Here is a 25,620-nt window from a genome sequence, read left to right as displayed (position 1 = left end):
TCTATATTTTGAATAGTTTAGTTACTTTGATTTTTGAAATGTTTTTGACACTTTATGATAAATAATTTTTATATGAAGGTGACATAGTCATGATATTTTGAGTTTTATATAGGAATTGTAATTGGTTAAGAATTTGTTTAAATGTTGAATGCTATTGAGTTTTGTTTGATGTTGGATACTTTTCGTTGATAAATTGATACAATAATTAAATTATGTTTGTTAAATATAGAGACTTTTTAAACTAAATTTTATTTATGATTTAGGTAAGTAGAGTAGATATCTATATATTTATCTATATAGTTTTTTATGATAGATTATGTTTTGGATGTAGGATCGAGTAACTTCGTTGATAAATTGATACAATAATTAAATTATGTTTGTTAAATATAGAGACTTTTTAAACTAAATTTTATTTATGATTTAGGTAAGTAGAGTAGATATCTATATATTTATCTATATAGTTTTTTATGATAGATTATGTTTTGGATGTAGGATCGAGTAACTCCCCAAATCATACCTTCATATTTGTTCCTCGCTTGCTTGGGTAATTCTATTTACCTTTTGTTAAAGTCCTTTCTTGTCAATATTCCAAACCGTTCGGGGTACCTGTCAAAGGCAATACAATGCTTAAGTCAATAATTAGTTCGGACTGTGGTCATAATAAATGAGATCACATACCTCTTACCTTTTTGACCTCTATTTATAGGTTTTGAGATGTGCTTAGGATTAGCAAAACTTTAATCACAGTCCAATCTTATCTCACTTGACATTAATTAACACATGCTCTTAACCTTGATTTGCAATGACTCTTAAGAGATGTTTTGCTCTTGAGATTGTTCGTTCGGCCTTTACCCATGTATGGCCGAACGACCCTTGTCTTATGTTGTCCAAATTCATGTGCTCAGACATACGCGACCGGTCGCCCATTCTCAATGGCTCTTTTCGCATGGTCTTAACTACGTGGTTGTTTGACCATATAGTACACAGGCCCCCAAGCCCTAGTTAGTCGTACCTGATGTTGGGATTTCACATTAGAGTTTGGGGGCATCTGTCTTCTTGCGTGATTTAGTGGAAGGTCCATCCAACGTCTTTTTGAAAGGGTGCTTATGGCGGGAAAACACATGTCGCGTCATCGTGTCCCGTGCTTCCTGGAAGTGGCAGGGTCGCGACATCCGGACCCTTAATCGTGACGCAGATTAACGGTGGCGATGCCTTGGCAGTTTTTCAAGATTTTTTCTATAAATAGGGGGAAGATAACCTGTCATTTTCATCAGTACCTTCCTATTTTATTTGCCTACCGTCCAACTTTCTTTGTTTTCTTTAAGGTAATAATGAACACCGTTCAACTTTGTTCGTTTGAGGAGTTATCAAGAGAGGTGGCAGGGGATTCGTTAGTGAAGGTGATCAGCCTTCGTCTCCAAGCTCTATATCTTCGTCTTTCTTTGAGACAACTGAGTGGGAAAGCGGCTCGACCAGTCTCTTCCCAATGTATATACTGATAGGGCTATTTCGGGAACTGCAATCGGTCCCCACGTTGGAGGAGTGGACGTGGATGGTCGAAATGAGGGGAAAGAGCTCGAGCAAACTTTGTTGGTCGTATCGGGTTACGACTAGGCCGCCCACAAGGTGGGATTGTACACGACATGCTTCCACCTGAAGACGAACCTAGAATATTGGGTCAACCAATCTTGCGTTGTGCAGAACGTGGAGGACGCCGAGTTGATTCGACTGGCAGTTTGTAAATGGAACGAGTGAGTTTATCATGGGAAAAGAGGAAATGTCGAGGATTTCTTCTTCGCATACACTTTTCTCTTTTCTCAAATGTTCGTACGGGTTCCTTTTACCAAATTTTAGGTCACCGTGCTCCGAGAGTTGAATGTCACTCCAACTCAATTGCACCTAAACAGTTGGGCGAGTATGCAGGCCTTCGTGGTAGTGTGTTCCACTTTGGGGATAACCCTTATGACCCCCATTTTCCTCCACTTCTTCAATGTTCGCCCGATGGCCAAACAAGGATGGGTATCCCTCGCCTTCGTTGAGAAGAAATGGTTATTTAAGCCATTTTCATATTCTTTTAAGGGGTTTAAATCTAAATATTTTAAAGTAGTGATAAAGGAGTTGGGCCACTCGGAGTTCTTTGACGAAGTCGGCCACCCTCTGTTCCCATTTTACTGGACGATGAGTCCTTGTAAAATGGCCTCGTGGTTGCTCGGTTCCATGACTCCAGCTGAGATTGAAGCAGTCGGGGTCATCAATGGTTTGCCTCGCCTCTCCATGTGTGGCCTCATTGAATACCTTGGTCATGAGGAATTTAACGAACAGGCGTTTCGTATGGTGTCTTCCCTTTATTATTTTACTTTGTGATTTGGTCTTAACTTGACTAAGTTTGTGTCTTCATTTCAGAAATCATGTTCGTCCCCGCCCTAAAGAAAAGTGCCTTCCTTTCGACCAGAAAAAAGAAGGGCGTTGAACCGTTGAAGGCGCGAGATCCCCGTTTAAAGGCATCTAGCCAGGCGACCCAACCTGTAAAGAGTCTGTTGGCCCCTCTTTAGACGGTACCAAGGGTCGAGACTCCTCATCCCACTCCCGTGGTTGACCTAGAATAACCTTCTTCAGTCGCAGTTGTCGTTCCTCTGCCTGAGAAAGAAAAGGTTAAGAAGAGATCTCATAGAGAAGGGGAGAAATCTTCTTCTAAGAGGAGTCGTCGAGAAGAGAGCACTCCTTAGCCTCTCCCGGGTGGTATCTTCGGGACTGAGATTTGAATTGGCCAAAAAGCCAACTTTCATATGAACTCGACAGAACGGATGATCATTGAGAAGATGTCTGAAAAAGAAATAATGAATGTGGCTCTAGAGCTTTCTTCCTGGGCGGCTATGCCAAATTGGTATCTGGCTAGTTTTTCTGATAGAAGAAATGCCGAGGAGGTCGGGCAACAAACACTAGGCTTTGTGAAGTGTTTCGTTCACCAGGCAATCCACATAATTTGTATACCCGAACTTATCATGAATACAATGCTTGGTTTTTGTTCTTTCATCTTTTTATGGAATTTTTCCCAAGTTATAATCGTCTGTCTTTATTCGTTTGGTCGACTGTGGTCCTTACAGGACACACCGTTTGCTAATTTTGGTCGGGAATAGTAGTGGTTCTTGGAAGAACTCGTCGTTCACCAATCCCGTTATATGAATGTGTGTGGATCAAGCGACAATGGTTCTTTTGAGAACTCGTCGTTCACCGCTCGACTGAGTTGGTAGTGGTTCCTTTGGGAGCCTCTCCGTTCACCAACTCATCGTTAATTGAGTTCATTTGGCCTGAGTGATAGTGGTTCTCTTGAGAACTCGTCGTTCACCGCCTGCCTGAGTTGACAGTGATTCTTTTGGGAACTCTTGGTTCACCAACTCATTACTTACGCGCTAAGACGATGTGAATTTAATAATACAGAATTCCTCGTTGTATTGCTTTAGTATGGTATTCATGCACAAAATTGCATTTTAACTGAAGCAAAATTTTAAATGGGACGCATTCCAAGTGTTGGGTATCCTTTTGTCGTCTAGGTAGACTAAATGGTAGGCCCCATTACCTAAGTCTTCGACTACTTTGAATTGGCCCTCCCAAGTAGCTGCTAGTTTCCCATGTTTCGATCGTCTTCTTACGTTTCCGGTCTTCCTCCAAACGAGATCGCCCTTCTTGAAGCTCATAGGTCTCACCTTGGTGTTGTACCTCTTTGCCACGAGTCTTTTGCATGCCTCGGAACGGACGACAACCGCCTCTCGCCGCTCTTACAACATGTCCAACTCCACTCTCATCCTTTCTTCATTTAACTAGGTGTTTTCCAATCGCCTTCGTAACAAGGGCTCTCCAACCTCTACCGACAACATGGCGTTTGTGTCGTAGGTTAAGTTGAATGGAGTTTCTCTAGTGATACCATGAGGCATGCACCGATAAGCCCATAGGACCTCCGAAAGCTCCTATACCCATACCCCCTTCTTGTCACCTAATGTTCTTTTGAGCTTTGGAACGATGGTCTTGTTGACGACCTCGGTTTGACCATTCGTCCGCGGGTTCTCCATCAAGCTGGTAACGTGTTTAATGCCTAAGTTTTTGTAAAACTCGACAAACCTTTTATCAATGAAATATCTTTCGTTGTCCGTGATGACCATTCAGGGTAGCCCATATCGACATATCAACTTCCACATGAACCTCTGCACCTGTTGAGCGATGATGGTTGCAAATGTTTTTTCCTCTGCCCATTTAGTGAAGTAATCTATGGTGACCAAGAGGAATTTATTTTGGGCTTTCCCGACCGGGAAAGAGCCTACTATATCCATTTCTTATTAGGCGAACGACCAAGGAAAGACAATGTTGTGAAGATTCGTTAATGGCGCAATGATGTTGTTGGCATGGGCCTGACAGCTTTGCACAAAGCGCTTGGTGTCATCCTCCATGGTGGGCCAATAATACGTAGCTCGAAGTGCCCTGACCTTGAGGGTTCACCATCCACTATGGAACTCTATTGTGTAGCTCCTCTAATACTTATTGGGCTTTTGCTTCCGAAAGGCATTTTAGGAGCAAAGTTGTGAATCATCTTCTGTATAGCTCTCCCCCGATCAGGACAAAATGCTCAATCTTTCATGAATTGACCGGTCAAACTACCTCTCCATCCTTCTGCTGGGTCATCAGCCTTTTTATTTCTTCTTTCCAATCGTTTTCGGACAAGAGGGAGACTGTCATGCACTTTACTGACAGTTTCAGTAGGACTTGTTTGATCACTGTGCTCAGTTGCGCTTTTTCCTTCCCTGCCGCCAATTTAGACAGCATGTCCGTGATAATGCTAAATTTTACCATATTTTAAGCATCATTTTAGTAGCAAAATCAACCCCTATCTAACTTATAACTTGTTAAATCCTCTTGTTTTGTCTTGTTTTCTATATAATTGTGTTTTTGGCTACTTTGATGTACTTTCATCAATAATCCCTTATTTTGTAGCTAAAAATGAGCTTGGAAGAGTCTCCAACAATGTATAGAACTGGACCAAGAAATTAGCACGAAGAAACGCCATCACACATGCAGAAACGCTCGTCCCAAGAGAGCGGACGCTCGTCCAGAAGGCAGAAGAGCGGACGCTCGTCTAGAGTGGAAGCACAAGCGGAATGTATCATTGACTCTTAACCAACCCAAAGATCCATGGCAGGAAAATTGAACCCTTTTTTCAACTTTATAAAGAGTTGATCATCATAAATTTCATGAATAAATTCCTTGTAGATACCCAAAATAATGTTGTTAAACATGCCATTGTTCTAACGCATATCATCTTGCAAGAAAGGATATGGAATGTGTGAAAGTGTATGCGTGGCCATATATTATAAATGGTGTCATGATGCACACAAATTGGCTCTAAACACACATACACCTTCTTCCTCACCTCTTTGCTTGTTCTCTGCTTCAGCTTCCACAGAAAATTGTGCCCTCTTCTATGATGTTGCAGGTTCTGCCATCTTTGAAATCCTTTGTTGCAGATCTCACAAATGAACTTATTTATGGCCAGAAGACTCTTGGGGGACAAGGCCATAACTTCAGCATCAGGGTCTGAATAGACACATTAAAATTCATATAATTAAAATGACTGCTTTCATCTCAACGAGTTCCAGAAATTTGAATAATTTAAAATACCTCCCAAGACTTCTACTAAACAGATTTAGGTCTTCTACAATTTTGCAAATTCATAAACTCCTAAACACACATATACAACCAATACGAACCAACATCATGAAGAAATCTCACAAATGGACACACAAAGAAATAAAAGGGGAAAAAATTAAAAACAAGAAAGATGCTCCAGTCATCGCAACAGCAATATATTCTACATAGATGCAAATAATGTCTCAAATTTAACCACATTTCAAACTTAAAGCATAGAAATCACTTTATGTAGATAATGAACCCTAAACCAAAACAGTATCACTGATTGATATGATGAAAACATTGATCATTCAATATTCCTCAATGTTCATACAACTAACTAACACATCTAGAGCATTGATTTCTTCATCTAGTAAAAGGATTAATGGATTCTTAACTATGGCACGAGGTATTGCAATCCTTTATTTCTGTCCCCCAGATAGTTCTATCCCCCTCTCACCAACCTGCAAAAGAAATTGAATATCATGTGAATTTCCTTAGTTCCACGATCCTACTAAACAATATTCTTAAAGCAGGAAAAGAAATTTCTTTATGCAGAGACAGTGAATAAAATTGATAAAAACTGGCCTCATGTCTTCTCCGCATTGCAAGCGATCTCGTGGCCTCGTGTCTTCTTCGCACTAACCCTAGACACAAATAGAAGAGGGAATTTGAAGGAGAACAAACCAAATCAGAGATAGGACTCACAGAAACCCTAAATAGAGTAGGAACCCTAATCTGGAACGAAGGAACCCAAGAAAGGGAGGAAACTCAAAATGAACTGATTAATCGGTTCAAAAACGAGATTGAACGGTGGAAAAGAGTTTTCAATCGGAGGAAAAACTTTTAAACGGAGTAAAAGAGGATTTAATCGGTGAAACTTCAAGAAAAAGGTGAAAGGATGACGAAACCCTAGAAGGAGATGAAAATAATCGGTGGAAGAGGAAATTTGTTGTTGAGTAGGCTGAGGCAACGAAGAAATATGAAATAAGATGATGAATTTGTGAAGAGAAAGGAAGCTTACGGTTGATGGTGAGCTCTCGAGAAGAAAATGCTCTTGCGGAAGAAGAACGCGAGAATGAAGCTGCTCTCTCCAATGCACGAGAGAGAAAATGGACGTGGCTGATGATGGAGTCTGAAGGGTCACTAAGTGAGTGAGGGATTCGTTCAGGAGAGTTGTACTTAGGGTTTTTTTTTTCAAAGTTACAAGAAGTTCCAGGTTTTTTTAAAATTTTTCTAGTTAATAATTAATTAAAAATCCGTATATAATATCCGTATGTAATAGGTTTAATACATACAGATTAAAATCTGTATATAATAATCTGTATGTAAAATGCAATTTTCTTGTAGTGTTTTGGTGACAAAAACCAATGAATTTTGTGTATCAATAGGTGAGTGTTTGTCACTAGTAAGAAAAGGAAATATGTTTTCATAAAATACTACATTCCTTGATAGAAAAATCTCCCTTGCCTTTCACTCCTGTTTTAAAACTAAGTAAAACACATTTTCTTGCACGAGGTTGAAATTTTGTTCTGAGCTTGAAGAGTTGAAGCATAGCAAAGTGAGCCAAAAACTCGTAAGTAAGTAATGTCAGGTTTAACATTGTGTAACAGTTGAGATGGAGAAAAATATGCCAAAACTTTGGAAGGTAAAATATTAATGAGTTGCATAACATAACGAACAACAAAATACTAGAAAATTATGGGCAAATGGGATTGAAACATTAAAAATCTAGCAACATTGAGAATGCGTTGATGTTTTCTCTCAACAACTCCATTTTGTTGAGGTGTTTCAACACAAGATAATTGATGTTGTATCCCTTTTTGTCTATAAAAATCTGTCATTGCAAACTCATTACCATTATCTGATCTAACAACTTTTACATCAATGCCAAATTGTGTTTTGATATAAGAAACAAAGCCAATAAGTTGTGATCTTGTATCTGACTTACTTGGCATCAATTTAATCCATGTGTATCAAGACCTATCATCAACTATAGTTAAGAAATATTTGAAACCATCAACAGAAGAAGTACAATAGGGCCCCCAAATATCAACATGAATTAAATCAAAAGAAGCTTTTGAAACAATAGTACTTAATTGAAAAGACAATTTTCTTTGCTTAGAATAGTGACAAGTATCACAATGAATGTATTTTGTATCAGGTAAAGTGGCATACATGGTGCGTAATTTGATATAACAAGAAGAAAAAGGATGTCCTAGTCTAGAGTGCCAAATATCTATAGAGCTAGGTCTTATTGTAGAACAAACAATAGAATTCTCAGGAGTAATAGCAGATGGTGAACCTAGGGGTGTGGATGCAGGAACTATCCTGACATACAAGCCATCTCTTTCTTCAGCTTTCTCAATCATCTGCAGGGTTGACTTGTCCTGTATTTCACATGAAAATTCAGAAATGGTAATTTTACAAGATAGAGCTTTAGTTAACTTTGTGACCGAAATAAGATTGACTGAAAAATTAGGAACAAACAAGGTGTGGGCCAAGAGAAACTGTGCCAGAAAAATGAGCAAATGAAGAGTTCTTGTTGGGTAGAGATACTGTAATTGGTGATTCTATGATAAGAAATAAAATGAGACAAAGAATTGGATATATGATCAGTAGCACCTGTGTTTAGAATCCATTGGAATAGATATTACCTTGATCCTGAGAAGAAGTGAAAACATTATGAGAACTCACTAGACCGGTAGAATGTGTGACTGTGGGATTAGATTGAGGAAGAAGTGTCAATAGACCATGAATTTGCTATTGAGAAAGTCCTAGAGTTGAGGTTTGTGACAAGAAGGAACAACTGCAGAAGCCATTGAATTTCACAACCTCAAATTGGACAAAAATGTCACAACCCGAATCTCCGAAAACTCCTCTAGATTCCTCAAAAATCAATCTGGGGCTACGAGTGATTAAAACACCCACTTGTTTCTTATTGAAAACCCTAGAAAGCAAAGTCAAAACATAAAACATAACGATGCGAGAGTAACAAAGGGAGTAGTCATAGAAGGAGAAGAAATTGTAGGAAAGCCAAGAACAAAGGTAGAAGATGAAGATCTTGGCAGTAACAGAATTGGTTGCGGAAGAACGTGATCAAGAATTAATTTTCTTCTGATACCGTGTTATGAGAAAAGAAATGATGAAAATTGTGTATCTTCTTCCATAATAAGGAGAGAGTACAATTGATATATATAACTGTTTAAAACAATATAAAAACGGAATATAAATATAAAAACAGAATAGAAATATATGAACATAATCTTACCATTAATTTCTCATCGAGTGATCGCGTTCTTAGCTTGTAATGCCTTTATGTATTTTCATACTTCTTTCAAATTTTATCTATATGCTATTGCATATTTCTTATTATTTCCCTTGTATTAATCTAATTGTTTATAACTTCCTCTGACACAATGTTGCTTCTCATATTCCTAATAGTTACCAGGGAAACTTTTGTTCGGTTCTACGATGGACACTAAAATATTTCGAATATAGAATTGAATGTCCATTTAAAACAATTTTCTTGTTGTGTATTCTAATGCATTCTTCTCCGAATTAGGATAATATGTTCACCAAAATGTTTTGGTGTAGGGTTGAATGTTCATTTAAAATAATTTTCTTGTCCTCTACAATCTTTTCTGTATTAAGGTAATCTGTTTACTAACCGATACATCCTATAAAGAGGTTTTGATGCTAAAATCAATTTAAATTTAATCGGTAAAACAATTAATATTGTAATAAAAGTCCCATCAATCATACTTTTAGCTTATATTTATAACTGTATTTATAGTTTTATCAATAAACTTTTGATTAGATTAACATAATTATGACTTAATTCTCTTTAAATTTGATTAGTTAATTATTTAAATTAATTAGATATTTAAATTAATTAGATATTTAAATTATTCTAACATGAACAGATAGTTGTCTTCCTTGCTGAACAATCAGTCGTGAATTATATATGTACCTATTCATACAATACAATTTTAATATGATTTTAAAAGATAAATTTTAAATATAATTCATTCTTATTATTATAAGATTTCACTCAGTGTATACAACGTGAAGCCTCTAACGGAATAAACTAGTTTTAACACAAATAAGTTATTTTCTTTTTCCTGTTGAATTGAAAAGCAAAGGATTTTTTTATGGTTTGAGAAATTGAGTGGTCCATTTGAGTCCCTCCAACATTCGATAGCTAGCTCTTTCAGGATTCTTCTAATAAAATTGCATCACATAAAAAATCCACAAAACCATTGCTGCCATTTAAATTTCGTCATGCTCCATTCATAAACTCATCACTTTCAGATTAATCCTATTCTTATTACTATTATTGTTAGATTGATGAGTTTTCTAATGTTGGAAATTAAATAAGAGTATTTCGTTACATATATTGTTTTTATAATATGTAAAGACAATATTTTGTTCCGGTTTGGATACATTCACATTTAACTCAACAAAAAAAGTTTATTTTTTAATTAGATTTTCTTCGATATAGTTAATCTATTTGGTTGAATTGAGTCGGTTTGTATAGTTTTTATTTTTTATTTTGCTAAAGGAATGTAATTTTAAGACTTTTTGTTTTAGGTTATTTTTAATGAAAAAATGGTATTAAGAAGCTTTATATTTTAAGGGTCTTCTAACACTTATTATTTAATACTTCTTCATTTATAATTTAACTTTTCAAAATCTAAAAGTAATTTTTTATTCTTGCAAATCTAGATGTTAGATTTCTTGTAACACCAACTTATTTTAATGAAGGATCTTCCAAAGAATCATCCAACACGTTTTCTGAAATTTCATATTATCTATAACAATGTAGATTTTCTTATTAGTTGACGTATACAATTTTTTTCTTTTTAAAATCACCCTTAATCATAATTAATTTTTTCATATATTAAAAATAATTTGGAGCTAATAATTGCTCTCTCTATTAAAAAGTTATTTACATCTATTTATCTCTTTAAACAAACTCTGAAATATCATAAATATGAAAAAGAAAAGATGAAATTGTGAAGAGATTCCAAAAAGATGATCAGTCATAATATCTTAAAGATTAATTATCACTTATGGAACACGTATCAATAGGATATTTAACAAAATAATATATCTTCTTTATTCAATTTTCTTTGATATAAACCTACCTTCTTTTACTAAAAACGATTATTTTTGTTCAAGTGAATAAAAGCATTGTAAATGGTAAAACTTTCTTCTTTTGAACATTTAAAAGAAAAGTATAGTATATCCAAATTTTATACTCAAAACCATTCATTAAATAAAAATAATTTATCTGAGTTGATATCCACCACACTGATCCCTATGCCACCATTTTCAGTTATCAATAAAAAGGAGAAAACACAAGACAGACACAATAAACAAAGAAACCATGATGTTGTTCTTGAACCCCTGACTTTGTCTCTACTCTTAAGTTCACTTTCCCTTCAGTTTCTCTGTTGTGACTCAACCACAACACACATCCTCACCTATGCTGAATTATCAAACACCTTCCACAAGCCATGACAGAGAGGAGCAAAGCGACTACACTGATTATGAACAACAAATCAGAGAAATTCATGCCTTGACTCCACCCCCCAGAAGAGAGCCTAACTGGGAAACACACACACACAGCCACCACTCTTCTTCTGTGTCCATAGAAGGTGGTTCCAGCGAGAACTTCAGCGTGAGTAGGGAATTCAGTGCCCTGGTTCTAGCAGGCTCAAGTATTGATCACAACCCCACCACCCCTAGTCCCATGAGTGTGAATATGATGCATGGCAATGAAGGAGGTGGTAATAGCAGCATTAGCAACGACAACAACAATAGCAACAACTTGGGGAGGATTGGAGAGGATGAGTTGCTGATGATGGAAGAGACTAACCCTTTGGCTATTGTGGCAGATATCAACCCTTTGGGAGCTGATTCCTCATCATCACCTCCGAGGCGTGGAGGGAACTCTTCTTCTTCAGCTTCTGGTACTGCTCTGAGTGAGGTGACAGTGCAGAGGGTGAGAAAGGAGGAGGTTGAAGCAAAGATATCAGCTTGGCAAAACGCTAAGGTTGCTAAGATTAACAACAGGTTCAAGAGGGAAGATGCTGTTATAAATGGGTGGGAGAATGAGCAGGTTCAGAAAGCAACTTCGTGGATGAAGAAAGTTGAGGTATGCTATGTATGAATTATGAAATTACTTTGGATGGAGTCAGAGAATAGTTCTTCAAAATCGAAAAAATTATTAAGGGTTTAACTTCTTTTAACAAGGTGTTTTTCAGTACCTGAGTGTGGGTATATATATATAGTAACTTTAGAGCTGAATTTTGGCTACTTTTTTCTTTGGTGGCTGTAAGTGGGTTGGTTAGTGATCATGATGAGTTGATTTTGATTTTTGGGTGATGGTGGTGCTTGTTTATGATGATTACTGTCTGAGACTAAAATTGAGTCGTTAGATTAGTCCATGGATGATCCAATCAATCGGTGAAGGAACTCTTACCTTAATTTCTTCTGGGTCTTCATATGAGTGGGTTTTTATTTTAACTGAAATTAAAGATTGGATATGGTTGACATGCTAGGGGGTAGGGTTGATACCCTTGATGATTGCTTAATTATTGTTGTTTAGACTCTTGGATCATGGATCAATATTCAGCATGTTTTGTGGGAATGGTTGGGGAAAATACTTACTTCTATATATGAAAGTATGAATGCTTGAAGGAGGTCTAGATTGCTTGTCAAATTTCACTTTCTTCTTTTCCCTCTTTTTTATTACTATTTTTCCTTGAGCAAAAGTGTCAGTGGTGGTAGAAGATATCCTTTGAATTTTGATGTGTTTATGGTTTTAGCATGCAATTCAAGGGATTGATCTTGATCATACCCGGGTTTAAAATCAAAGTCTTCTCAGGTTGAAAAATATGTTAAATGAAAAGTTGAATTAGGATTTTTCTCCATCATGAGCTCTTCCTTTTCCTATCTTTGGACAGGGAGGCTGACATGCCAAATTGAAAGAAAAATATCATCATTCAGCCACAAGCTCTTTCTGCATTTTTTACCATCAAAAGTATATTGTATTGCTGAAAAAGATAATAACATGTTAATATATGAAAGGACTCATTTGGCTTGCATCCATTGCCTTATCTCCAAGGCTACTTTTACAGTGAAAACAGAAAAGAGCTGGAGATATGGTAGCCGCCAGAAAAAAACAAGTGGACTAATGATTTGATTTTGATGCTTGCTTTTCATTTTTCAGTCTACATTACACCAACTCTATTGGACAGTAAAACAGAAGTTTGACTAATAAAGTGCACTTTGTTTGTAATTACAATTTTGTTCATCAATAAGCAAAAGTTTGCACTCATTGTGCAGAGGAAGCTGGAGGAGAAAAGAGCAAGAGCACTGGAGAAAATGCAAAATGAGATAGCAAAAGCTCACAGAAAAGCTGAGGAGAGGAAGGCATCAGCAGAGGCTAAAAGGGGCACAAAAGTAGCCAGGGTTCTGGAGATTGCCAACCTCATGAGAGCAGTTGGAAGAGCACCTACCAAAAGATCTTTCTTTTAATAAATGTTATACTTTGAAACCACATTTGTAGACAAATATGACCAAAAAGAGAAACATAGAGAGGGAAAATATCATGGCATAATAGATGACATAGTGTGGTGGTGAGAGTCCCTTTTCCTTTTGAATTTAACTTAAAGGGTTAAAGAGATGCAGTATAAAGAAAAAAGAAGATATGGGGGTGTACATTATCATCTTATATTATATACAAACCAATTGGAGTGTTTCTGAGTGATTGATTAGTGCATTAGAATTTATAGACATGATGATCATTTGGGTTGGTTGTGCTGCTGATTAAACGTTTTGTACATTAATAAATTTGGTTTATTGTCATTAGTTGGCCTCCACTACTTGCAAATGCATTGCCGACACGTAACTTTGTCCAACATTTTTGCAATTTTCTCCACAATCTTGTGGCCCTCACTAATCTTTCTAATCAGTTGTTAATTTTCATATCCCATCACAGAAAAAAAGAAATAATTGTTTAGTTTATGACAAAATATCTTGCAGATCATGCTAACACATGCAAGGAAGCTTAAGCACTCGCGTTGCATCATCACAAATTCACGTGAAAGATTGAAAAACAACATTAAGTTATTTCAATCCAATAGACCAGTACATACTTATCTTTTACTGGTATTATTGATGTGAAATATCCATTAACTTTACTAGAGATTAATCTTTGAGAAAAACTTGATTGATTGTTTTCAATGTTCTAATGTTGATTTTCTCATTACTAAAACTTGAACTTGCAAATTTTCTTCAGAAGATTTAAATTTAATTTCACCTGTCACTTATCTAAACAAGCAAAAGCTACTCTTAATAAGTTCAATAAAACACACTTATGTTGGTATGTCATGCTTTTCTAAACAAATGGTAAAATATAGTTGACTCACCCAGCTTTTAATGATGGATAAAAAGTAAAAATCTAAATTTTAGTTGGAGAATAACTCTAAAAAAAGTTCTGAATCTAAATCTTATTGATTAGTAAATTAAGAATAAGTTATTTAAAAAGGGAAAAGATTAGACATGTGACTACTTTGTAGACCAGAGAAAAAAAAGTAACAGAATAGTTGATGCTCAACCTTTGCACGGAAATTGCGCAGTGATGTGGCTAGTATTTGTTCACCGTAAGTAACTAAAGTTTCACGCTTTCAATCTAAAAGCAAGAGCTAAAGTTAAGAACAGTGGAAACAGTTTTCGTCTTTTAGTGTTTTTGTATTTGGAGCGTGAATCTCCAGTGGAAGGCAATTCTCACCAATACTGGTCTAGAAAAGGATTGAGTGTCTGCATGGAATGCATTGTCAATAAAGCTAGATACAGTGTCCAGTTTGATAAATTCATCACAAGCCAAAAGGAGAAGATTCTTGGCAATCAAATATAATCAAGGCATCATTCATAATGTTTCGATTTCTCCTATTACTGTGTTTGTCCAATGAGATTTTCAAGTCCTTGGTCCCACCTTTTGCTAATGTTGTACCTGTAGTGTCACTCAAGATAAATTATTATATAGTCTGATACTATCACTTGTTCATAGTCTCAGTCAATCTTTATGTGACACAACTTATTTTTGTTGTCAAATCTGTGGGTTGCCAATAAAATAATCAAATATGCTTCTTTGGGATTCTCAGATTTCTTGAAACAATACATTCATGCTTGTTTGGGTCTTTGGATCTTGGACCCTAGGCAAGGCTTCAAAGGATATATTTCTGTTTTGATGCAGAAAATGGTTTATTATTTGAAAAAGCAACTAGATCCATGATACACTGCATTCCAAAATAAATAGTAATAGTCAAGTCTACCAACTCCATAGCATCTAGAACCCTGATTTAATTTTCCTCAAGTATAATGCATGAGCTTCAGAAGTACTGGATTTTCTATGAAAATTACAAGTGTAAATGATTTTGGTTCATTTAAGAACAAAAGGAGTTGCTGTCCACCAGTTTTTAACTTAAAAACATCTGGCACTCACTGTGCAATGAACATTACAAAAGATGTTCAGGTTTTTCCAACCTTTTCTTGGTTAGAAGGGGTATATAGAATATCAATCTGGGGGAACCGTTACAAAATTGTTATGGAAGAGTGATCTACTTGCAAATCCTCCCTCAATCCTTAGACTATTGCTGAAATCTTACTAATGAACTATAGCAAATCTAAAGTAGTATCACAGGGAATTTGATATCAGTTCCAGATTATTTCTGTTCCCGCAGGTCCAACAAAGTTCATCTTTTAGCAGATCCAAATTTGCATAAATTTCCCTACTTTGAGGGTGTTCTTTGTCACTTGCTATAAAATAGTGAACCTCATTATCTATCTCAATCCAGCTGGAGCCTGTTTCTTTAGTTAATTTCAAGTCATTCATAGCCGTTCTCACCTTCGCAGCCTCTTCAAACATGCCTCCTTCGGCGTACATGTTTGATATAAGTATGAAAGAGGAGGCATCATGCGGGGCTAAATCAAGCAATTTTCTTGATGCCCACATTCCAAGTTGTAAATCACCACACAGCTTACAGGCATTGACAAAAGTCCTCCAAAGCAAAACTGAATCTGGAAATGGGCTTTTGTTGATGATATCAATGGCTTTGGGCAGATTTCTGGCTCGACCTAAAAGATCAATCACGCAAGAGTAGTGCTCAATCACAGGCGTGATCCCATACTTTGATTGGATTTCATTGAATAAGTATAACCCAGTTTCCCACAAACCTGAGTAACTACATGCTTGGAGAACAGCCAATATCGTAATCCCATCAGGAGCAAAACCCTGTTCCTTCATCTCCTCAAAGAGCAAAAGAACATTGTTTCCTTCACCATGAAGGGCATACGCAGAAATTATGGCATTCCAGGTAACACAATCACGATTCATGCCACTAAATATTTGATAAGCATCCTGAACAGTGCCACATTTAGCATACATAGTAATTACAGCATTTCCTACGGCATTATCATCTTCAAGTCCCGCCTTTATTGCGTAAGCATGAAGACTCTTCCCAGTTACGAAGCATGCTTGGTTAGCAGATAAACAAAAGAGCCGTGAAAATGTTACACCATCAGGTTTTACACCACTGAATCTTAGTTTACTGAAAAAAACCATAGGGTCCTCTTCATCATCTCTTACCTTTGAATTCAAATATCCAACTAGAATGGCATTAAATGAAGCAATAGTTTTATTTCGGAGCCTGTCAAAAATGGCTCTTGCTGACTTCAAACTTCCACATTTAGCATACAAATCTACTAAAGCAGTACCACTATTTACATCAGAGACGTGACCAAGCTTTACTGTAAGTCCATGAATCTGAGCCCCAAATTTCAAATTATTCCACTCTGAACACCCATCAAGAACAGTGCTGAAGCAACCAGAATCAAGAGACACACCAATCTGAATCATGTTTAAGAAAAATTCAAAGGCCTTATTAGCATGGCCGTTCTTAACAAATACTGACAGAAGCGCAGACCACGAAATCAAAGATCTGTCCTCCAGTTCAGCAAACACTCTCTCAGCTTCTTCGACCATTCCATGTTGCCCATACATTGTAATCATTGCATTTCTAACAGATGTTTCACACATAAAACCATAATTCACCGCAAGCCCATGTAGTTGTTTCCCTACATATAATCCTCCACTGAAATCACAAGAACTGATCAAATTCGTAAACGTATAATTACTTGGTTTCAGTCCAGACTGTAGCATATCCACAAAAATTTGAAATGCCTTATCTCCCAAACCTGCCTTTCCATATTCCAAAATCATATAATTTATGCACTGAGCATCTTTAACAGTTATGCCACCAAACACTCTTTCTGCACAACAGAAGTGGCCACTTCTACAGTACATAGAAACCAATGAAGTAGCCACAACAACATTCTCCTGAAGCCCACTTTTTACGACAAAAGCATGAACCTGCTCGCCAAAAAAACGATCTTCCGGGGACCTACATGCTTGCAGGACCACCGAACAAGTATGCTCGTTGAACTTCTCATCAACCATGCACATATCACGTGCAATACACAAAACATACTCAACATCCCCATTCTTCAAATACCCCTTCATGAGGGTAGTCCATGTGACTGTGCTCTTCACAGGCATTTCATCAAATATACTCTGTGCATCATTCATGTTGCTGAATTTTGAGTACAGATTCACGAGATTGTTGTCCACAAATAGGTCACCTTCACAACCAGATTTGATGAGATACCCATGAATTGTCTTTGCCAACATATAATCCTGTGACCCAATTGAGAATTGAAGAAGCTGAGACCAGTCATTGAGAAGAAAATTATTGTTCTGATTAGAGGGTAAAACAGCACAACACTGTGGTTTCACAAGTTTCAGGCTTTGTGAGGGGTTTGGGAAAATGGGGTGGAAGCCATTATTTGGTGGAAGGATGTACAAAGGGCATGCATAAGAAGGAAGAATGGAGAGTGGAACAAGTGGTTGGAAAATTGGGTGAACCATTGGAACAAGTAGTTGCAAACTTAACAGAATCAACTGAAAAGTGTGATTGCTTCCATAGCACTTTAAATTTCTCTAATCATTACCACAAGGTGAAATTCAAATAATAATCCGCTAGTATATAATTGCCCTTTTTTTAATAATCATATTATATGCCAAAATACTCATTAGTTCAAAATATTTACCACACTATTTATCGTTTAGGAAATTGATATTTGATTAAAATGAGAAGAACTAGATTTGAATACTTTATGTGAGATGTTAAATTGAGTTTGTAAAAGGAAAAAAATGTAATTGAAAAATAAACTTCATTTAAAATTATTAATCAAAATTTCAATGGAATAAGCCTAGCAACATTTTATACATATGGCACATGTTAGATAATTTACACTTACCACGCATAGTGGATATTTAAAAGACTAAATGTTAACCTGAGTCATTCTTTATAAAATTTATACATAAAAATAATTGAATTTCCAAAGAAACCTTTCGAATTATTTATGTAAATAGTTAGTTTAATAAAATCTAACAATGTCCTGATGATTCATCTATTCTTTGACATAGATAAAAGCTCATTGCATTATTCATACAACACAATGAAATAGGTTGTTTTGTATATCCTAGGATTACGTAAAAAATATAGATAATAGAACAATTGTTAAGGTGAATGAACTAGGTTAAGGTGGGAAGATTGGTTGGATGATGTGGAAAAAAGTGGTCCGTAGAGGCAGTGAGAGTGAAGCCTTATACGCCATTTCCCACACAGTCTTCAGTATCCATTCCTTTGCCACTCAATTGCGGAACTTCCAATAACAAAACCAATTCATTAACAGCCTCATACTCCTACTCGTTGTCTTCGTCATCTCTTTCTTCTCCTCTTCTCTTCTCTTCTCTTCTCTTCTGTGTGAGAGTGAGAATGGAGAAGATGGCTGCACTTACTAATATCCACACCTCCTTCTTCCCCACCAACACCATTCTTCCAAAGCCATCGTCTTTTCAACCCTTCTTCTCTACCCGACTTCTTGGCCTACCCTTATCTTCTTCTTTTTCCGTCTCCAAAAGATTATCTTCCTTCACTTCCAGGCCCATCAAATGTTCTGTTTCCGAAGCCACAGAGCCCAAAGCTGGTGGTAATCAATTAACACTCTCTCCCTTTCTCTGTATTTCAATATTATTATTGACAGTGTTGTTAACCAGTGATTCAAGTTCATTGGTTTAGGAATTAGAAGCATTTTTTTTATTGGGCTACCTAAAAATGTGTTCTTTTGTAGATTTTTTTTCCAGCTTTTGTATGATTTCAAATTAAATTTTGCTCCTTTTAGTTTCTTAATTAGTACAGTGGTTTTAGCAAGACCCTTTGTTATAAGGTTTGGCTTTTTTAGTTTTTTTTTTTTTGTGCATTTAATTTGATTATCTGGTTTTTTTTATTTGTCTCTTAGAGAAGAAGCAATTGTTGAGAAGAGGGGACGTGAGAAACATAGCGATTGTTGCTCATGTTGATCATGGAAAGACAACACTCGTTGATGCCATGCTCAAACAAACTAAGGTATTGTTCATTACATGGAACATGGCTTCAATTGAAGTAAATAGAGTTTATGCTTGGCTGTACCTTTAGTGCTTGCTATCTTCATTTTGTGGATTTAGTTTCAACGGTTTTCTTTTGGAGAATTTGATTTTTTTATTTGTGTAATTTTAGTGCATTTGTTAACTTGAGCCAATTGACATCCATAATTTAATGGAAGTGTTGTGGGGTAGTGATCCTGTAGTAGAAAGTGATTTAGTGCAAATTTGTGTGTTTGGTAGAATTGATGTTTTACTATTAACGTGATTGGAACGTGCGCACAGTGTGTGGAGTTGATTTTGCAAGCAAACTAAACTAACGGATATTTTTATACAACTGCTGAAAAGTGGTAGTTTAGAGACATTTAACATCTGTTAACTGGTTTAGCCATTGTTTTGGCCATAAAGTCGATTGGTTTGTTCTTATAAAAAAGAATGAAGGGTAATATTGATATGATATTCATCTGTTGAATTTTTTGCAGGTATTTCGTGATAATCAATTTGTGCAGGAAAGGATAATGGACTCGAATGATTTGGAGCGCGAAAGAGGGATCACAATACTGAGTAAAAATACATCTGTCACTTATAAAGACTCAAAGATCAATATAATAGATACTCCAGGTCACTCTGATTTTGGGGGTGAAGTGGAGCGTATCTTAAATATGGTGGAAGGGATCCTTCTAGTGGTACTCCCTCTAATTGTAGTTTGTTTTCCTCCATTAGGAATTTTGTTACATATTCCCTTATATAAAAATGTTTCATTATCTTTTCTGGAGTGTGGCTTCTTGTAATATATAGGGTTTATCAAGCTGCCCTTTGTATTTGTAGGTAGATTCTGTTGAAGGACCAATGCCACAGACAAGATTTGTCTTGAAGAAGGCTTTGGAGTTTGGTCATTCAGTTGTTGTGGTTGTGAATAAAATAGATAGACCTTCTGCTCGCCCAGATTTTGTTGTCAATTCTACTTTTGAACTCTTCATTGAACTGAATGCCACAGACGAACAGGTATGTTGGTTATCTATAACTTAAATAGTTGTAGTTTTATGTGTTGTTTACAAATTCTTGGAAGTTTGTATGTAGTCAAAACTGTACGGTGATTTCTTTATTATCAATGATCAGTGGGAATATTATAAAAAATGTTTTAGATTCTGAATGGTGTCTGCTGGTAAATTTAAACATGTCATTGGTGTTTGAAGGATTAGAATGGTTTCAGTATTATGAAAGATAATATTGGTAAACATCATAGCTTTTTTATTTTTTTTTTCTGCTTGCAGTGTGACTTTCAAGTAATCTATGCAAGTGGTATAAAAGGGCAAGCAGGTTTGTCTCCTGAAAATCTGGCAGAAGACCTTGGTCCATTGTTTGAATCCATAATTAGATGCATCCCTGGACCGCGCATTGACAAAGATGGTGCTCTTCAAATGCTGGTTAGTAGTTGCTAATTATATCACTTACTCTTTTTTATTCTATTTTGCTATTGATTTATGTTTTCATAATGGTTAGCCTTTTTTCCCCCCAATAATATAAAAGGGAAATAGAAAATAAAGAAGCAAATGAAGATCTTGACAAGTTTATTTATGAGAAAATACACTGATAATCCTGTTTAATTTATGCTTGACTCTGATAATGCTATTTCCGTATACAAGATGTAATTGTTTTACATATGCATATTTGTCAACTAGGTGACAAATATTGAGTATGATGAACATAAAGGGCGTATAGCAATTGGGCGTGTGCAAGCTGGCGTTTTGCAAAAAGGAATGGATGTTCGAGTGAGTATTTTGTTCTTCATTGTGAATTCATTCATACTCACATGTTACCCTTTACTTCATTGAGGTTATCTTACCAGGGTAAATATCTGTACTTGCATATACCAATGAAGTTTTTAAAAAACTACATTTTAAGTCTCACATTCACTTCTCTAACACAATTTTTTTTGTTTTTAATTTTTGGGCAAATTGAAGCAGATATTATTGAGGAACACAAGTGAATGAATCCATTCAGTCCAACGTCTGATGTAGGATATAGATTGTTTTAATTTGTTAATGATAGTAAGAGACCTCCAATTAAATAAGTCTATGTCAGGAGAAGTAGGAGAGTAAGAGGGGATCATAACTTCTGAGAAACACAATACTAACTGTAATAATTAGTTTATGACAGCACTAGAGAATAAAAGTGGATACATAAAAAGAGGATTAGTGGTATTCAAGTGATATTGAGGGGGTAAACGTGGGAGAGACCTAGATCTCACAAGCATTCAGGGAAATTACACTATTTCTGCACAATACTCTATTCTTTAATACTGTTCATTGGAGCAGTGATTGTGAATTAGGGATTCTATATTCTGATCCTGTTTCTATCAGCATACCACTTATTCATTGATTTTGTCCAGGTATGTACTTCAGAAGATTCGTGTAGATTTGGAAGAATTAGTGAGCTCTACGTATATGACAAATTCAGTAGGGTTCCTGCAGATAATGTGGAGGCAGGTGATATATGTGCAGTGTGTGGAATTACTGACATTCAGGTAAAGATTGCGGGTTTTGGATAAAATGCAAAATCTTGTATTACAGTAACCTTTTTAACCTTTACAATGCTATACTCAGATTGGGGAGACAATTGCTGATAAAGTATATGGGAAGCCACTACCTTCCATCAAGGTGGAAGAACCAACAGTGAAAATGTCTTTCTCCATAAACACTTCACCTTTTGTTGGCCGTGAGGTATATTAATGCTTTACCATAAAATTTTTCTGTATTATCTCTTTCTCTGTGTGGATATCCTGATGCTGTTAGTTAGGCACAACCATTAGCTTCTTTCTTGATAACAGTGTAGTTTGTGCTTTTCACAGCTATGTCAGAGATCAGCTAAAATGTATTTGTAATTTTTCAGGGAAAGTATGTTACTAGTAGGAACTTAAGGGATAGGCTTTATCGTGAACTTGAGCGGAATCTGGCTATGAAAGTTGAAGATGGTGAAACAGCTGATACATTTGTTGTCAGTGGGCGTGGAACTTTACATATCACTATACTCATAGAAAATATGTAAGTGTTATGAATATTCCACTTCCCATTGATTATTCTTCAAGCTCTTTAAATAATATTGCATTTGCAGGCGAAGAGAAGGCTATGAATTCATGGTTGGACCTCCCAAAGTTATCAACAAGAAGCTGAATGAAAAATTGTTGGAACCGTATGAGGTAATTTTTCAGTCAATTTTTTATTGCTTTTCAAAAGGAAAAAAAAAAGAAGATAAAGATTTCATATGATAACACATGCTTAAGGTCTAGGACTTTTGCCATTTTGACAGGGAGAATTTTTGTTTTGAAACTCCCAGCCAAATATCTATCCTTTTTGGTGTGGGACTTACAAATTTAATTCTCTTCTTTTTATCCTCTATTTCTTCTACTCTTCTTCCCTACATTAGAAAAAAAAATTCTTCCACATTGTTTTTTTCCTCTCACTCTTTTGTACACAGTGAAGAGAAATTTTGGTCGTTTTTCTTTTTCAATTTTATTCATATGAATAATGCATCTTTTCCACTCTTTTTTTCTTTCTTTTCTTCCTCTGCTTTTCATCATCCAAACAAAGAATGAATTTCTCTTCTCATTCGTTACATATTTTTAACAAGAGGATCTGTTGCAGATTGCAACTGTGGAGGTACCAGAAGAGCACATGGGAGCTGTTGTTGAACTTCTTGGCAAGAGACGAGGACAGATGTTTGACATGCAAGGAGTCGGGTGTGTAAATTCTTTCTTTGCTTCTATTTTGAACCTGATATAATTTAGCACCAGAGTTCTTATAGGAACAAGCCATTGAAGTTAAGCAAAATTTCCAAGAGAATCATCACCATGGAAAGGAGTTTCTTTGTTGATAGTATATTGAGAGTTCTATCTTGTATTGTTTTGGATTAATAGATTAAATTCACGTAAAAGACATTGATAATATCTTTGTTGGCTATAATAATTGATGAAAATCAAAGTTCACGTTTATCAACTAGACTTGCATAACATCTGATATGATACTGACAATATTATTTTTCTGTTAGATCGGAAGGAACTACACTACTCAAATATAAGATCCCAACACGTGGTCTTCTTGGATTGCGGAATTCAATTTTAACCGCATCACGAGGAACGGCTATTCTCAACACCGTCTTCGATAGCTATGGACCTTGGGCCGGTGAAATCAGTACCCGCGATCAAGGCTCATTGGTAATGTCTGTAGTGAAAGAAATCTGTAGAGCATGGTACTCCATAATTCCATTGTTTCCCTCAATCATTGATGAAGTTATGGAATTTCAGGTTGCTTTTGAGGATGGAGCAAGTACTTCTTATGCAATCTCTAGTTCACAGGAGAGGGGACAGATGTTTATTGGACCTGGTGTGGAAGTTTATAGAGGTCAAATTGTTGGCATCCATCAGCGACCTGGGGACTTGTCCTTGAATGTCTGTAAGAAGAAAGCTGCTACCAACATTCGTTCCAATAAGGAACAAACAGGTAACACTCAACTTATGATGCACTGATATCTGAAACGACACGTATCTGATATAATCCATATGCTTATTTTGAAAATAGTAGGACACGATACAAGATATATGCATATCGAAAAATGTATAAAAATTCTTAAATCATTGATAGGTATCGGATATGAATACATGCGGACACGGATACGTGACACAAATTGAAATATCAATACATTATCTTATATGAAATACACATTCAAATAACATGGTTTGATGATCTTTTATTAGTTGTTGAGTTAAACCTGTAGTACTAAACAGACCTCAAATGATATACTCTTTTGATTAGTTTTAACTTCAACGTTGTCTTGTACTATTGAAGAAATAATGCTGATTCAATAATCTTGAAGAAATGTATGGTGGTGGTATGCTAATAGGCCAGAAAGTTTTAACTCACTTTATTCCCTTATGCAGTGATTCTTGATACACCATTAGACTATAGTCTGGATGACTGCATTGAATACATCCAAGAAGATGAACTTGTAGAGGTCACCCCAACAAGTATCCGAATGTGCAAGAATCCAAAATTAGCAAAGAAACAAAGGTAGACTTTCACTGTGAAGCAGTAACTTGAAAATGCTTTTTGAGTTAGCAGCTACTACAGCCGAAGCTGCATGACTCATTAATGCTGTTGCTGCTGAATTGATGAAGAAGTAAATCACTACCATTGATGTAGTGTCACATATTCTTCGAAAGCTGCATGCAGAATAATATAGGAGCTTCTGGAAGCCGTATTCAATATTGATTATAGGTATTGGTCACAGTTGATTTAAGGGGATAAAGTAACATTACAGAGTTTTGTTTACTTGCTTTGTAAAGTCTATATTTTAGCAGTAAGGAACTTGAAGATATCAATTCTTCATATTGGTTGGCAAATAGCAACACAACACAACACAACACCTTGGTTTAAAAGCAATTCTGAATAAGTGACAAGCTAGAAAAGCATTTCATGCACACGGATGTATGTATACGCCTTTTACTTTAGGCGTTTGATAGCTACAGCCAAATGAGGTTATTTGCTAACTATAATATAATTATAATTTTATTAATATATTGACCTAATTAATTGTTTAAGATTAAAATTGGTTTAAATGAGATGAAGTATAAATAAAAGATTATTTGAGTTTTTTGGTTAATAGAAGATTGTTTTGGATTACTTTAAATTCAATATCATTGTTGACACATTGATACGGTGAATGGATTATGCATGTTAAGGTATAAATTTTGTAAAACTAAGTTCTAAATATGGTTTAAATGACTATAGTTATATTCTCAGTTATTTAGGGATTTATTTATGAAATTATGTAAGTGCAGTTTATATTTGAGTTTGAATAACTACGATTGAATTTAAATAAATAAATTATGACAGTTAAGAAAATTATACTTCACATTCGTTTCACAATTATCAAGTTTGGTCAAATTGATCGTTGAGTTATTTTAACTTTTGACAAAATATGGTTCAATACCCTTTAAATTTAGATCAAGAAAAATGATAATTTGTATGAAAATACAAAATACACGTGATGTAAGTATTGTTCCATACCATAAAAAATGAATCAAAACGTGATCATAATAATCAATAAATTCAGGAAAAATATCATTTGTACGAAAATACAAAATCGTAGTGATACATTTAACACATTATATGATATTTATGTCTTTATATAAAGATGATTAATCATTTTTAGTGTCTACGTTTTTGTTTTCCAGTTTTACTTTTTAATAAGTAATTATTTTTCAAAATTAAAATAATTAATTTATCAATTTTACTGACCACTTTTTTTTCGATTTGTCTCTCTTTCAAATTGAATTATTTTTTTAAACTAAAATAACTATTTATAATAAAAGAATTACTTATAAAAATACA

At 35.6% G+C, this 25,620-nt stretch overlaps 3 protein-coding genes across 4 annotated transcripts; 2 read left to right on the top strand and 1 right to left on the bottom strand.

Moving 5' to 3' along the window:
• The first annotated feature begins 11,016 nt into the window (after positions 1-11,016).
• Positions 11,017-13,454, top strand: LOC108324945 (remorin 4.1). 2 transcript variants are annotated; one of them, XM_052875197.1, is made up of 2 exons: positions 11,017-11,839; positions 12,917-13,054. In XM_052875197.1, the coding sequence occupies exons 1-2, from the start codon at positions 11,168-11,170 to the stop codon at positions 12,962-12,964; spliced, it is 720 nt and encodes a 239-aa protein (XP_052731157.1). In that variant the 5' UTR covers positions 11,017-11,167; the 3' UTR covers positions 12,965-13,054. The 2 variants fall into 2 exon arrangements, with proteins under 2 accessions (XP_052731157.1, XP_017413390.1); XM_017557901.2 differs by having other exon boundaries at positions 11,027-11,839; positions 13,033-13,454.
• Positions 13,455-15,385: 1,931 nt separating this feature from the next.
• LOC108324435 (pentatricopeptide repeat-containing protein At5g27110-like) lies at positions 15,386-17,674 on the bottom strand. Its single transcript, XM_017557383.2, has one exon. The coding sequence runs from the start codon at positions 17,672-17,674 to the stop codon at positions 15,386-15,388; it is 2,289 nt and encodes a 762-aa protein (XP_017412872.2).
• Positions 17,675-18,385: 711 nt separating this feature from the next.
• On the top strand, positions 18,386-24,804 carry LOC108326466 (putative elongation factor TypA-like SVR3, chloroplastic). The gene is made up of 14 exons (XM_017559989.2): positions 18,386-18,801; positions 19,111-19,217; positions 19,714-19,917; positions 20,060-20,236; positions 20,506-20,658; positions 20,914-21,003; positions 21,624-21,758; positions 21,838-21,954; positions 22,124-22,275; positions 22,346-22,430; positions 22,876-22,970; positions 23,279-23,444; positions 23,535-23,730; positions 24,168-24,804. Exons 1-14 carry the CDS (start codon positions 18,588-18,590, stop codon positions 24,299-24,301), a joined length of 2,025 nt encoding a protein of 674 aa, XP_017415478.1. The 5' UTR covers positions 18,386-18,587; the 3' UTR covers positions 24,302-24,804.
• Positions 24,805-25,620: the final 816 nt, after the last annotated feature.

Source organism: Vigna angularis, chromosome 3 (assembly GCF_016808095.1).
Source record: "Vigna angularis cultivar LongXiaoDou No.4 chromosome 3, ASM1680809v1, whole genome shotgun sequence".
NCBI classification, from domain to species: domain Eukaryota; kingdom Viridiplantae; phylum Streptophyta; class Magnoliopsida; order Fabales; family Fabaceae; genus Vigna; species Vigna angularis.
Note: the sequence above shows the minus strand (reverse complement) of the source record. Positions and strands in the feature narration are given on the sequence as shown.